At 38.0% G+C, this 15,691-nt stretch overlaps 1 protein-coding gene across 2 annotated transcripts in view; it reads left to right on the top strand.

Annotated features, from left to right (window-relative positions):
• The window catches only part of SLC12A1 (solute carrier family 12 member 1), a 98,608-nt gene that overhangs the window by 60,702 nt on the left and 22,215 nt on the right, over positions 1-15,691 (top strand). For both annotated transcript variants that reach the window (XM_030814127.1, XM_030814126.1), the window contains exons 18-20: positions 609-749; positions 2,683-2,789; positions 8,206-8,288. In XM_030814127.1, coding sequence (XP_030669987.1) covers positions 609-749; positions 2,683-2,789; positions 8,206-8,288 — 331 coding nt within the window. The remainder of the gene's footprint in view (positions 1-608; positions 750-2,682; positions 2,790-8,205; positions 8,289-15,691) is intronic.

The following is a 15,691-nucleotide window of genomic DNA, read 5'->3' as shown; positions in this document are numbered from 1 at the left end:
TGTTCCCACCAAATTCATTGAATGACAAGGAAATGTTAATGTATTTGAATGGAAGTGTGGCGACATCACACAGGGAAAAGTGCTAAAAGGGTATTTTTGCCACACAAAAAAGCAATGCATCAGCCAAATAGAATTGACAAGATGTGCAGTTCATGGCAGGATTTGCAGGTCACCATGTTCTACCTCCCATGGAGCTCTGTCCATTTCCTGAAATTAAGCTCCAGCTGAGATTTCTCTGGTGTTCCTGAAAGTGGCTCTCACTAATGAGTCAAAGGTTGATTGTGTATTTATCCTGAGCCTCTTCAATCACATTTTCAGTATTTTCCTCGTGTCTGATGCCCTCAGCTCTTCCTTTCATTCAGTGTCAGGCAGTAAATTAAGCAGATGTTAATCAGTCTAGATGTTTTGGGTAGAAAATGAATGGTGTGAATAGCACAGGTCATCTCCAAAAGGCTGAATCTGCGGAACCCTGTTCAGTGAGGTGTTTTTCCCTCTTTCCCATTTCTTAACTCAGTAGGGCATTGCTGGCTACTTTTGTCCTTTAGAAAACAACAGCAATGTGATGTATAATAGCAGGGTTCTAACCAGTATTTCATTGTGTCACACAGGGACTGCGCAAACTGTGTGTTAAGGAGATGAACAGTGGCATGGCAAAAAAACAGGCCTGGCTTATAAAGAACAAAATCAAGGCTTTTTATGCTGCAGTGGCGGCAGACTGTTTCAGGGATGGTGTCCGAAGTCTTCTCCAGGTAAGGCTGCATTGAGGGAATGAGCACAGAGGCAAAAGACAATTAGTGCTCCATCTTAATAAGGCTCCCAAAGTGAACGGCTGTAGTTAGGCAGCCCACCATCAGAGAGCAGTGCAGATGGTTAAGGAATTATTTTGAATTCCTGGGTATAGGCAAAGCTAGAACAAAAGCAGAGAAGTTCTATTACAATGAACTATGAACGATACACTGGAAATGGAAAATGAGGTTGCCTTTGGCCACCAGCATACATTCTGCCCCCGTACTTATTGAAATGCAAATTTGTTCTGGTGGTTGACGACATTCAGGATCCTATTGAAACTTCAAACTATTTTTATATCTCATACTGCATATAGCAACACTCAAGTCAGGCATTCTTTTCCTTTTTTCTTTTGCAAATGGTGTTAGGGCAGCTGCTAGACCAACTAAATTAATGCATGGTGATCTGGGCATAAAATCTCCCTATCCTCTTGAGTTATTTCCAGAATGTTGAATAAAATGTAATAATCTCTACAGCTCAACCTTAAACCCTACAGTTCTCCCATCTTTTCTCCCTTATTTTTTTCCTTTTTCCTTCCTTTATCTCTGCTATAGTAAGTACGTAAAATCTTTCCCTAGTTCTGATCTTCATAATTTAGAGTGACAGAGAATCCTTAAAACAATCCAAGAGACCCTCAGAAATTGTAGAGCTTGGCTTTCTGAGCATTCTGGGTTTAACATGGTTGAAAACCCTAATTATATATATATGAAATGGTGCATTTGGCTTTCAGAGTTCCCATATCTCAGAGTGTCAGAAGTCAGAACTGCATCCAGGTAACTCAGATGTGCATGCAGGCAGGAAAGAGAAAACATTGGTTAAGCTTAATTGGTAATATTTTGGAGCTTAAGAGTATTTGATGCAATCCTGTGTCTAATTTCCCTTAAGAACACTTGTGAAGTAGCTGCACATACAGAGAAACCATTTCTGCAAAACCTATTACCCACAATGAGCCTCTTTTCATCTGTTATTAATTTGCTAAACCATGGAAATAGGTGTTACTGCAAGATGCTGACTTTTCTTTCAGTACCAAGTTCGTTTTCAATAGCTCTTTGGTTATAAAATTATCATAGAAGGTTTATAAAATAAAATTTTCAACTAGGAATGGGAATATGGACATAAAATAAGAGCAGGGAAAGAAAAGACACAAGTATGAAAAAGAATTATTAGAATCCAGAAGAAATGGTAGAAAATTTGAACGTGCATATATTCATAAGAATTTCTTCACATAAAAAGTGAAGTACAGGGGAGCCATGGCAAAAGGACAAGACATAGCACTATGCAATTCATAGGTGGTTAGTAATATTGTTGAATTAAATTTGATTGACTGGAAGCTGTATGCTGTCATCTAATGAAGGGAAACAACACTTCTGATATGGAAGATGGCTATTAATGACACTGTCATATAAAAGAATTAGGTTTTGGAAACATAATTCAGTCACTCTTCAATAAATAACATAAGTAGAGATTTCAGTGATCCTTGTACATAAGAATTTTCCAAACATGGATGTTATTGCTAATGACATTATGGATATAACAGGTGGAAATGAGCTTTGAACCACTAAGTTACAACATGCATAACAACAGTTAAGCTGACCCTCACTTGATTTTAAATTATTGAACCATTTTAATGAGTGTATCAGAAGAAATGCAAATGACTGCTAATTTAGAAAAGCTACATTTCTGTCATCTAAAATCCATTTTTAGCTGAGATGATTTAGAATTAATCTTTCTATTTTAGGCTTGGGTACGGGCATGAAGGACATGCACTAAAATGTAATCTAATCTTTAGAATCTTCAGAACATTACTTCAGTGCTCCTTTAGACATTATTTTTCATTTGTGCTGGTAGTTTCCCAGTACAGTAAGGATTGCCCACGTTTTTATGTCCTCTGTTTAGGCCTCAGGCTTAGGAAGAATGAAACCAAACACTCTGGTGATTGGATATAAGAAAAACTGGAGGAAAGCTCCCTTGACAGAGATTGAGAACTACGTGGGAATCATACAGTAAGTGATGGCTTTCAAGACGTGTTCTTGTTTATAAAGCACTAAGCAGGGCAGTACATAACTTGTACTGCACATAACACGGTTGTGTCAGATTAAATTGCCTGAGAAGAGCACATTCCCCTGGTACTCTGACTTCTTTCCCAAGGTGAAAAAAACACCACCAATAATAGAGTTTGAGGGAATCAGAGTGTCAGAGAAGGCAGGGTGAGAGAAACACCAGTGTCAGAGAAAAAAGTAAATGTTTAGAGTTACAACCTTAAAATCTATTTACAAGATTAAAAGCAAAGCACAGCTAAGCAAGGAGAAATTTTTCTTTCAAAACACCTGGAATCTTGAGTTGGCTGGTGTCTCCAATTCAGTCATTCTCTTCTTCTGAGCCTCTGATAATTCGTTCACTATCCCAGAGCCCTATATATCCCTCTGCTAACAGGCTCCCATATGCCAGGTGCTTCTGCTACAAGGTGGAGCATCACTGGCTTGTGCACAGAATGTGAGTTCCCGGTCGTACATAACCTCTAATAGCTAAATAGTTGAGGAGGCTTAGGAGATAAGCAATAATGATAGACCTTAAAGGACTAGCAGGCCGCAGGCTAATGTCTTTAACATGAATTATCTCATTTAATTCTCATAAGAAGATTTCGAAGGAAGTACTATTATTTTTTCCCATTCTATAAGTGGAGACAAAGACATTAAAAATTAAGTAGCATGCTGAAAAATCTCAGGATTTAGTGACAGAGCTGGAATTCCAACCCAGAACTATCCAAATTCAAAGTTGAAACTCATGACTATAACGCTATGCTTTCTCTATATATTATATACTCCAAAACAAGTATTATATATTTTATACTATATATATATTACATGCCCCAAAGTATTTTATATATATTATATACTCCAAGTATTATATTATATATTATATACTCCAAGTATATATATTTTATATATATACACATACACACAATTTCTGAGTATATAATATATACTTATGTGTGTATGTGTGTGTGTATATATATATATACACACACAGTTTTGGAGTATATAATATATATATACACACACACACAGTTTTGGAGTATATAATATATACTATATATATATATTATATACTCCAAAACTGTGTGTGTGTGTATATATATATAATATATATATATAATATATATATAGTATATATTATATACTATATATATATATATACTATATATATATACTATATATATACTATATATATATATATAATATATAATACTTAGAGTATATATATAATATATCATATATATACACACACACATAGTACTTGGGGTATATAATATGTAATATTTGGAGTATACATATATACTCCAAGTATTACCTGGCTTGGTTTCTTCCTTTGAATAAGAGAAAACAAATTCTACACATAACAGAGAGAAACATACAGAGAGAAACATTGTAGAAAGTTGAGCCTTTCAACCAGGCATGGCGGCTCACGCCTGTAATCCCAGCATTTTGGTAGGCTGAGGCGGGTGGATCACCTGAGGTCAGGAGTTCCAGACCAGCCTGGCCAACATGGTGAAACCCCGTCTCTACTAAAAATACAAAAATTAGCTGGGCATGGTGGTGGGCACCTACTCGGGAGGCTGAGGCAGGAGAATTACTTGAACCTGGGAGGTGGAGGTTGCAGTGGGCCGAGATTGCACCACTGCACTCCAGCCTGGGCAACAAGATTAAAACTCCATCTCAAAAAAAAAAAGAAAAGAAAAAAGAAAGTTGAGCATTTTTTCTAGGCTTGAAAATACTTGATCAGACTCCAGAGGGGCAATGTTAGCTATGCCCAAAAGCCATCTTTCGTGTCAACATCTCTGGAAATGGAAGGTTTCCTGTGTCTGGGATCTGGCTGCACTTTGCTTTCAGACCACAGGGTACATGACATGCCCTGAGAGATACAGCTGCACTTCAAAGTTCATCCTATCCAAGGAAAACAAGTATATGCTTAGCACTTCTTAAAGCAGGCTATTTCTTCTACCCCTTGTTATTATAATAATAACATTTATCATTATATTGAGCAGATTTATGCAACAAATTAACAAAAGCATTGTTAGTTCTATTGAAAGGAAGCATAAGAAAATAACTTATCTTCCGAAAGTACAGGAATTACTGAACAAACAGAAATTCACTCAACAGTCTTTCTAATGTGAGGAACCTATATATTAAGTGCATTGTGTTTCCCAAACATATAAAGCCTGGGTGCCACGTGCTGTCATCTGGCTCCTGCTGGTGTTATAAGTTCAGTAAGTTAAGGCTAAACCAGGTGATCGGGATCAGAATTTTACCAGGCTCAGCAAACAGTATTTTGATATATTTAGAATCCTAGTCAGTTGCTGATCAGACATTCTTGGAAATTGACCAGATCTGTCCTCTGTTACCCAGATTCTTTAGTAAAATTTCATCTTCACCTTCAGGAACAAAAGGGATGGTGGGGGGGAAAAGAGCAAATAGGAAGTAATGTGTAAATCTTCAATGAAATAGTCCATTATTTGATACAGAATTACCTGGGACTGTCTTCCAACCTCCCTACCATCCCAAACAGTCTAGAAATCCAAAGGGAGCAAAATAATCAAACCCAGTAATACTGAACCAAGGAGGCCTCTGGCTTTTATGACAAATTAATAATAGATCTCCTTGGTAATAAAGTTCAATATTAGGGTGACCCAGATTTGTACTAGTATAAAACCTAGCTGGATTGGTAAAGTTAAATGACTTTTCTAGCACAGCAATGGGGCTAATAATGACAATCATGTATCCATATTACATTTCCCTTTCCAATTTTTGTGGCTTTTGACTTCAATCCCAGTATTATTGTTAACACAGGGATATTATTATAAGACTATAGTATTTTACCCTTTTTCTTTGAATAAAAGATTTTAAATGTCTGTAATATTCTTAAGTATGGTTTAGTTTTTTGTTTGTTTGTTTGTTTTTTAAGACAGAGTCTCGCTTTGTTGCCCAGGCTGAAGTGTAGTGGTGCAATCTTGGCTTACTGCAACCTCCAGCTACCAGGTTCAAGCGACTCTCCTGTCTCAGCCTACCAAGTAACCAGGACTACAGGTGCACACCACCATGCCCAGCTAATTTATATATATATATATATATATATATATTTTTTTTTTTTTTTTTTTTTTTTTTTTTGAGACAGAGTCTCGCTCTGTCACCCAGGCTGGAGTGCAGTGGCGCGATCTCAGCTCACTGCAAGCTCCGCCTCCCGGGTTCACGCCATTCTCCTGCCTCAGCCTCTCCAAGTAGCTGGGACTACAGGCGCCCGCCACCACGCCCGGCTAATATTTTTGTATTTTTAGTAGAGACGGGGTTTCACCGTGGTCTCGATCTCCTGACCTCGTGATCCACCCGCCTCGGCCTCCCAAAGTGCTGGGATTACAAGCGTGAGCCACCGCGCTCAGCTAATTTTTATATTTTTTAGTAGAGATGGGGTTTCACCATGTTGGCCAGGTTAGTCTTGAACTCCTGACCTCAGATGATCCACCGCCTTGGCCTCCTAGAGTGTTTGGATTACAGACATGAGCCATCTTGCCAAGTATGGTTTAATTTTAATTAGAATTTGTATATATTAGTTTTCAATGGCTGCTATAACAAATTACCTCAAATTTAGTGGCTTAAAACAATACTTTAGGCTGGGCGCAGTGGCTCACGCCTATAATCCCAGCACTTTGGGAGGCCAAGGTGGGCAGATCACTTGAGGTCACGAGTTTAAGACAAACCTGGTCAACATGATGAAACCTGACCTCTACTAAAAATACAAAAATTAGCCAGGCATGATGGTGCACGCCTGTAATTCCAGCTACTCAGCAGGTTGAGGCAGAATTGCTTGAACCTGGGAGACAGAGGTTGAAGTGGGCCAATATCACACCACTGCGCTCCAGCCTGGGTGGCAGAGCCAGACTCTGTCAAAAAAAAACAAAAACAAAAAAACAAAAAACAAACAAACAAACAAAAAACCACACTTGATTATCTAACAGTTCTGTTGATTAGTCTGGCACGTGTGGGCCAGCCTGTATTCCCTTCCGGAGGCTCTAGGATAAATTTCTGACCTTGCCTTTTCCAGCTTCCAGAAGCTCCCCTCATGTGGGTGTGGCTCAGGAATGCCTTCCTCAATCTTCAAAGCCAGTGATGGCTGGTCAAGTTCCTCTCACACCACATTACTATGACCTCCTTTTATGCCTCCTAATTTCACTTTTAAGCACCCTTGTGATTACTCTTGTCCCATCCAGGTAATCTAGGATAATCTCCCCATCCCAAAGTCCTTAACCTGATCACATCTGCCAACTCCCTTTGGCCATGTAAGGAGTACATTCACAGGTTCCAGGAATTAGGATACTTTGAGGGTGCATTATTCTACCTAACATAGAATCCAAATTTTTTCTTGGAGCACATTGTCTACTTTTTATAATCGAGGACAATCAGAAACAAGATTTTTTTATGAGGAATTTACTTTGTGACAACTTGTGCCAGAATGGACCTATTCTGTTAAGTAAAGATTATTTATGGTTTGGATTTTGAGTGGATATTCATATTGCACCAAATGAAAATTCAGATTTACCTAGGCCACTGGAAACTGTTTGCATATAGTGGGACAATTGTTTCTGGGGTAGGATGACCTAATGGCAAGAAGTCATTAAGTTTTAGATCCATAGAAGTATAAACAAAGGATCTCCCAATGAAAAAAATTTAAATGACTCAAAGTATTAATTGACTTGCTTCCATATTTAGCACCAGAGAAAACATTTATCTCTTAAACTTTAATCTCTTCAAACAGAGATAAAAGAAAGCCTTTATTTCTCTTCTAGGTAATCTAATTTCTTTGGGTTGAATACAGAGAAAACACAAGAGCCAGTACGTAGGGTTGCCATGAAAAAGCATTGCTCCAAATGACCAGTTTAGAGTCAATTCTGAAAATTCTTTAGAGGAACTGGAGACATTTCTAACCATGAACTGGATGTCAGAAATGTTACAGGAGTCCTTCTGGGAGGCGGCCAGGTTGGGGGTGGTGGCTAATCATTTCAAAGAGTCTTTGCAGTCTGTAAACTCTCTGTTCTAAATATACCAGTGATTGTTTTGCTCACTGTATAAAAGATTCGATTATTTTTAAAAGATGCGACAAGCTCTTAATCAAAATTCTTGATTTATAGTATTATTTGAACAAATTAGCTAGAGTGGATAATTTAGTTACCTCTACTCAAAATATACTTTAAAAAGGCATAGGGGAAGAACAAACAAACAAACAAATGCATCAGCTCTTGTCTATATTCTAAGGTGGATTTTAATAGTTTCATTATCTCAAAATCCTAGAAGCAAGTGTAATACTAGTCCAAAGCTTGAGGATTAAAAGAGCCATTTAAAACGCTGACTGCTTTGCTTCCTCTTTCAGTGATGCATTTGATTTTGAGATTGGCGTGGTTATAGTCAGAATCAGCCAAGGATTTGACATCTCTCAGGTTCTTCAGGTGCAAGGTATGTACTTTCTTTACTCAACCAACAAGTATTTATTGGGCACCTACTTTGTGCCTGACATTGTTTTAGGATACAGCAGGGCACAATATAGACAAAACTCCTTGACAGTGGAGCTTACATTCTAGTGCTACTCGTCGTGCATATAGTTCCCCCAGTATTTTCTCCAATGCTAACACAAGTAGCCTTTGCCCTGCTAACCAGAAATATAGAGGAATTCAAGGTAGTCATCAATTATTTTTCTTATCACAAAACCACAAAGCCAGCATCAAGGAAAATAAACACCTTTGGTAAAATAACCTGCCAAATTAATTTCTGCAAGATGTTTCAGAAAATGAAGATTAATTCTTTCCTCAGAAAAACACGTATTTTGCTTTTGAGAGTCTATGAACTGGTTTGCACCTAATGGAAATGAGCCTGAATGTATCATGCTGTGAATTACTAATCTAAGTCAGAGGCAGAAACACTAATTCAGATAAGTGACTCTTTGTTTTCTCCCTGTAGAGAATTTGGTATACTTGCTTAGTCTTAGAATTTAAACATACTCTCTTGTGTATGAAATAAAGAACATATTGATATACTTACTGAAAAATCAGCACAAGACATGAATTCATGACTTACCTCTTCCGCTGAGCTTCATGACAGAGTCCACTTACAACACAACATTAAGAAAAAATGATGCTTTTCTGGTGCCTGTTATGTACCAGGCATAGTGTAGGTGCAAGTGGTGCTGGGTAGACTAAGATTAATAAATTCTGTCAGTGCCCTCAAGAGACACACAGCCTAGTAAGGGAAGTAGATCAATTATTAGCATTATAATACGTATAAATAAGGAATTATGGGAAAGAAAGAAGGGGCACTTAACTCACTCCAAAAAGGCTTTCTAGAGAAAATTACCTTTGATTTGAGATGCACTGGATGAGTAGGAGTTAACCAGACAAAGTTGAGGGAGAGAAAAGTAAGGAGACAGTTTGGAGAATGCATTCCTGACAAAGAGGAAAGCGTTTGTAAAGGTGAGGACACGAGAATAGAGAGGAATGGAATATGTAGACAACCAAAAGTAGATTCATGTTACTGAAGTGAAAAGTAGGAAGCTGACAATAGTAAAATATGAGGCTGCCACTATAAGGAGGATCTAGACTGTAAAAGCCTCATTTGCCATATTAAAAAGATGGATCACATTCTGTAGATAATGAGGAACCATCAGAGAGATTCAAGTGAGGGAATAATGTGGTCCAACTTAGGTTTTAGATCTCATGCTCTTTCGGTTATACGGGGCATGGACTCAGGACTAGAATGGAAATAGACAAATCAAAGAGTTCTACAATAATCAAAGAAGACAAGGTGACAGCTTGAACTAGGGCAGCCTCACTAGGGATGGAGGGGAAAGAACAGAATTGAAAAGTATTTCGCAGGTATGAAGAGCAGCGTTTGGGAGTTGATTGAATGTGTGGGATATGGGAAAGGGAGGAGTAAAGAAAAACTCCTTGGCTGACTGGATGAGCCAATGGAAATGGGAAATGCAAGAGGAAGTATAGGTTTAATGAGAGGATGCCTGGCTCGATTTCAAACAATCTCCTGTGGGAAATCCTACGGGAAATGTCTAATAGGCAGTTAGACAGTCCTCATCATAAAAGAGAAATCTGAGCTGGAAATACAGATTTAGGAGATGTTATGGGCTGAACTGTGTCTCCCCCCACCAAATTCATATGTTGAAGTGCTAACCCCCAGGACCTCGGAATGTGACTGACTGTATTTGGAGACAGGGTCTTTAATGAGGTAATTAAGGTAAAATTAGGTTATTTGGGTGGGCCCTAATCCAAAATTACTGGTGTCCTTATAAGAAGAGATTAGGATACAGACTGAGGGGTGATCATGTGAAGACATGGTGAGAAGGCAGCTATCTTCAAGCCAAGGAATGAGGCCTCAGAATAAAATCAATCCTGCCAATGCCTTGACCTTGGGCTTCCGGCCTCCAGAATTGTGAGGAAATAAATTTATATTGTTTATGACACCCTGTCTGTGGCACTTGTTATGGCAGCCTGGGCGAACTAATACAGGAGACATCATGGCTAATGTGGATTGAAACCATCACCTTAGAAAACAGAACTCAAAGAGTGTGTGTAGCCAAGGACTCCAAAGTGTAGGAAAAAGGCCCCAAAGAATAGAAGGAGAAGTCAGAAAGGTGAAGAAACCAGAAGTCTGGAGTCAGGTAAACCATGGGAGTACAGTGCTCAAAATGGGGAGAATAATCAACATTGCCAAATGCAGCAGAAATGTACAGTAAGATCATGAATCAAATGGAATTGGCATGACACAGGTAATCTTAGTGAGAGCAATTTCTGTAAAGCAGGGTTATCAGAATCAAGATTACAGTGGGTTGAGGAGAGCCTATGAGATGAACAAGCAGAGAATATGGATGTAGCCAACCCTTCTGAGAAGCTTGGATGGTAACAAGAGGAACGAGATTGAGCAGGCTTCCTGTGGGGAACCTATAGACCTCTGGGAGATCAAATCATGTTTCCAGACTGAGGAAATGGCACAAGAGAGTGGAAAAATTGAAGATGTAGGCAAAGAAAGGGGCGAACCATGGAGTACGATCCAGGAGGAACAGAAAATTGAGGGAAAGGCATGAATGGAAGAGTTGGCCTGAAACATAAAAAAAAAAAAAAAAAAAAAAAAAAAAAAAAAAAAACCACTTCATCTAAAATTGGAGCAAAGGAGGTGAGGACTGATGATGGGATATGTGGATTTGTGAGAGTAGAGTGGTAAATTGAAGAAGATGATGCACAATAGTCTCAATTCTTTCTGTTAAGCTGGAGCAATGGTTTACTTCTAAAAGCAAGAGAGGAATGGTTTAACTGAGAATGAGAAGAAACTAGTAAGCATTTTAAAAGTCACGATGGAGAATGAAAAAGATCAGCAAGAACTGATCAGTGTACAACAGTGAAAACCCAGTTGTGGTTGTCCAGTTTTCTCTGGCAGCATGAAGTCTCCAAGGTACAGGGGCAGCATCAGGGTATTTCTGAGTAGGTTCAGCAGAAAGAAAAAAGAATTCTTAAGGGCTATTGCCTGATCGATTCATATTCTATTTGCTGGTTCATGATTGCCTCCATCAAAACAGGAAATAATATGAGTGGATTAGGTGAATTTTCTGATGCAACCATTCTGGTATGTTGTAGGAGAAGAGGAAGACGAAGAAAAAAAACTAGAGATCAAGTGTTTGTATAAGATAGAGAGCTATCTGATTATGTATACTCTATGATAATGAAGAACATTAAAAAATAAAACTGCGAGGAGAGTGCATCCTATGCAAAATTGTAGTACAAAAGGTTATCTCTTGGTGCCTTTAGCCTTCCTTTTTATGCCCCTTTTCTTCTTTACGGACATTTTAAATCTCCAGATCAGAAATACTAACTCCCACTCAGTGAATATTCACTAATAATGTATATTCCCTCCTAGTAGAACTTAATACTTTAGTAGCAACAATAGTTAAAATATTTGAGCACTTATTATGTGCCACCTATTATGCTTCATGTTCACACATAACATTTATCATCCCAGCTACCCTATGAGGAGAGTATTATCATTGTCCCCATTTTACAGCTGGTAAAATGGGGGCTTACCGAAGATTCACAAGACTAGTCATTGGTAGAGCTGAGATTCAAACCTATATCTGTTTGAAGCCCCTATTTTGTCTTTGAAAAAGAAGAGCTAGAGAGGATGGTGACATATAGTGAGAGGCAATGGTGAAATCTGAGCTCTGGGAATGAGGCAAAGCTGTTTCTATGTGTTCCTTAAGACACCCAACAAGGGGGCTGCCTGTCTATGCTAAGATAGACCTGACTTTGAGGGCAATTACAAGAACTTAATATTAAGAGAACTGTTCTGTTGCGAACTTCCTAGGTTTTACTTTAATTTTTTTTTCTTGGCTTTTGTGCTATAATGTTTTCCATCTAAAAATGAGAATGCAAACTATAACTTGTATTTAGATTACACATTTGCTTTGTGTGTTATGTTGATCTCTTCAAGCTGAAAGATGTGATGTAGCTGAAAAGCCTTGCTCCCACCCCTCATTGTTCCATCTGCCAAGATGCACCATCAATTTACTTCTATAAAGCAATACAGCAACCAAGTTTTGCAGTATTTCTCAAAGAATCCTGGCAGTGAACTGCATCCCCTTTTAATTTCCCAAGGGTTGTATCCCATTTAAATAAACTTTGATGTTTGAAATATTTCTGCTTCTTAGTCAAGAGAGGGAAAATACAACTGGATGCTAATAAAATAATTACAAGTACCAACTATCTAGGGTAAACAAAGAAAAACAATGTCACACAAATACATGAAGAATATGCAGAAAAACAACATAATGATAGAAATTAACTTTCTGCCACATTTCCGTGCATTGTTTTGAGGTTTATGTCATTTATGACACAAACCTCTTATTAGATTTTGAATTGGAAGAAATAAACTTGCATTTCATTATATTATGCTGTAATTCAGGGCCTAATAAGGGCCTAATAAATCTTAAGTATTGCATTTTACTATGTTAATGATTATCATCATAGCTTTTCCAACACAGGCACCACAATGTCATCACAGATTATAATTTAAAGGAATTATTAGCAATTCAGAGTGCCCATATACTGTAGTTAATAAAGCAGTGAATAGAAATCAGCTTTATAGATAATTTACCAGCTAATGACAATTATTTTTATATTGTATCACAGGCTTATGTGAGGAGAATAACTTTTAATATAAATAAGATCGATGCTCGTAACATTGTAACTTGTATACTGTAGCAACTCATCCAATACTGATGACTGATAGTTTCTCAATAAATTATTGCCTGACAACACACACAAAAAAACCATGATATTTCATACTGCTCACTTCCCAGGGGTATTTAGCAAGTTTTCCAACTGCAACAAGGAGTCCAAATCGTACTGGTAAGAAATAAAGTGATGGAACATGATTTGCAATATATTGTGGTCAAGTATTCCATGTAAGTACAGCATGATTTGTGACCATCTCAGAGCACGGAGATGCTGCTGTGTCTGATCGAGTGGCTTAGCAAAATAAAGACAGATGGCAGTGTAGTAAATAATTACTTGATTAGAAGGCAACCACTGCAGGATTGCTTCCTGCCTTCAATTCAACTAGACTTCACCTGGGGTACAGCACATTGATTCATATGAGCATTTACAGCTTTGAGTTGATTGACCAAGGAAAGAATTATAACTTAATAATTAATAAAGAAAAAGGATGCTGTAAAATGGGAAGGGATTCCATTCCCCAGTGGGTTTCCCTGCTCTCCCTTCTGGTGTCAGATAATTAACGACTCTCTATCCTTAAGATTCAAAGCAGATTGTAATTTGTAAACCTCTGCCTATTTCTAAAAGGCATCTTAAAAAAAGAAAAAAAAAGACTGGGGACATAACATTTGAAGCAATCTTGACAAGTAAATTGAGTTTCAAAAAATAGTCACTCCAACTGGGTACCATATAATCAATTTATAAAGCACTTGAAAATACAGTAACTACTATTCAAAGTACTTTTGGCATTTACATAACGGTATGGCTCAAGAGTCACTCTTAGTTATTACTATGAAAACTGTTTGGGATGTGGATGACAAAATTGATTAGAAATCTACCCTCAACTGAGAAAATCTATAGGTCTAAGCTTTTGCTTCCACCATTATAACTTCAGGTTGAGGTTATAAACATCTTGAAAAGAGAGAAGGGTAGGCGTGCTCTCTATATCTCTATCTCTATTTCTATATCTCGATCTCTATCTATCTATATCTATCTCTATCTCTCAGTAGCAATGTGGCCTTATAAACTAAGACATACTACAGAATTATCTAATGTATTCAAGTTCCCAGTGGTTACCATTACAGGATTTCCGGGTGGTGGTCTTTTCCAGGGAAAAGTCCCCTCTCCTTCCCCACTTGCCTCTCATGCTTCCATTTCCCAGGCTCTTATCTCACTGGTCCCACCTTCTGTCCTCTATCTGCCCCTTTTTTATATAACTTTGTATATAGTATTAACTGCACTTCTTTCAAACATTGTCTTTTGTACTTACCACACAGGCACACACACACACTTCTCACACCCCCAATCTTCACAACTCTGCACTTATTTTTCTTCTTTTATAAAGACAGTACTTTCAAAACTATTGAACTGAATTGAACAGCATTGATCTGTTCTTTATTTCAACTTACAATTCTTGAGTGCCTGTTGGTGCAAACATGGTTCTAGGTAATAAACGGGAGGGTGGCACCATGAAGAACATGGGAGGGATAACATGAGGTCCAAGCATAGGAGTTGGAATAGACAGACCTGGGTTTGGATCCTAACTTTGACATCTTTTGTCTGTGTGATGTTGGTCAAGTTACCCATCCTGTGTTTCATTTTTTGCATTTTCCAATGGGAATAATTATAGTACCTACGTCACAGATTTGTTGTTTTGGATTAAAGAATTTGGTGGCTGCAAAGTGTTTGGCATTGTACTTGGCATACAGTAAACTCTCAATAAATGTTGTGATGAAAAAATGGAGTAAGTTCTGCCCTCCAGGAGTCTGGAGTCCATTGTGAATAAGATAGACATCCGAGTCACACAGTTATAGTAGTTAGTGGAATAAAGGTTTAAGCAAAGTATTACGGAAATATAGAGGAGATTGATTCTGACTGAGAAATTTGGGGATGGTTTTTGAAAACATGCAGACTGCGTATTCCTTCAACAGGCAGCTATTGTGATCAAGGCATATCACTGAAGGAGAAGGGAGAAGAGGGATAGACACTAGAATTGGGAGCAGAAAACTTGGGTCACTAGCTGTGCTACCTTGGACAAATCACTTGAACTTTCTGAGCCCAAGTTTCCTTTTTGGTAAAATGGGGAGAATAATACCAGCTCTGCATGCATCCCAGTATTGGTATCAAATGAGATACTATGTAGAAAGGGCTTTGTAATTTCTGAAAATTAAAAATGTAGTCGTGATGGTGGTGATGATAGAATAAATAATTTTTATTGTCAGGCTAGTGGAAATCAACTTATATCCATTCATTCATACTCTCTTGGCTGGCTCCCGTTGTGGCTAATGGTATGCCTTTGCAAGCCATCTGGCCAGTATTTCTGTTGACAAAAATGTTTACACAAAGTCTACTCTTAATTTCCCTGCATGCAAACAGAGGCAAGCAGTACACCAGATAGATCATTCAGAAGAACAGATAATCAAAACATCACTTCTGTTTAGTGTTGAAATGCGAAAAGGAAGGAGTGCACAGAAGGAGGCCTTAGATCACCCACCAAGTGAATAATTAAGAATTAACTTGAATAAGAACTTGCAAAAATCACTATGCAAATGGGAATCACACCATGGTATGGATCTGGAAATCCAAGATGGC

The sequence above is a fragment of the Nomascus leucogenys genome, chromosome 6 (assembly GCF_006542625.1).
Source record: "Nomascus leucogenys isolate Asia chromosome 6, Asia_NLE_v1, whole genome shotgun sequence".
In the NCBI taxonomy this organism is placed as follows: Eukaryota; Metazoa; Chordata; class Mammalia; order Primates; family Hylobatidae; genus Nomascus; species Nomascus leucogenys.
The sequence above is the reverse complement of the archived record's forward strand: the minus strand, read 5'-3'. Positions and strand labels throughout refer to the sequence as shown.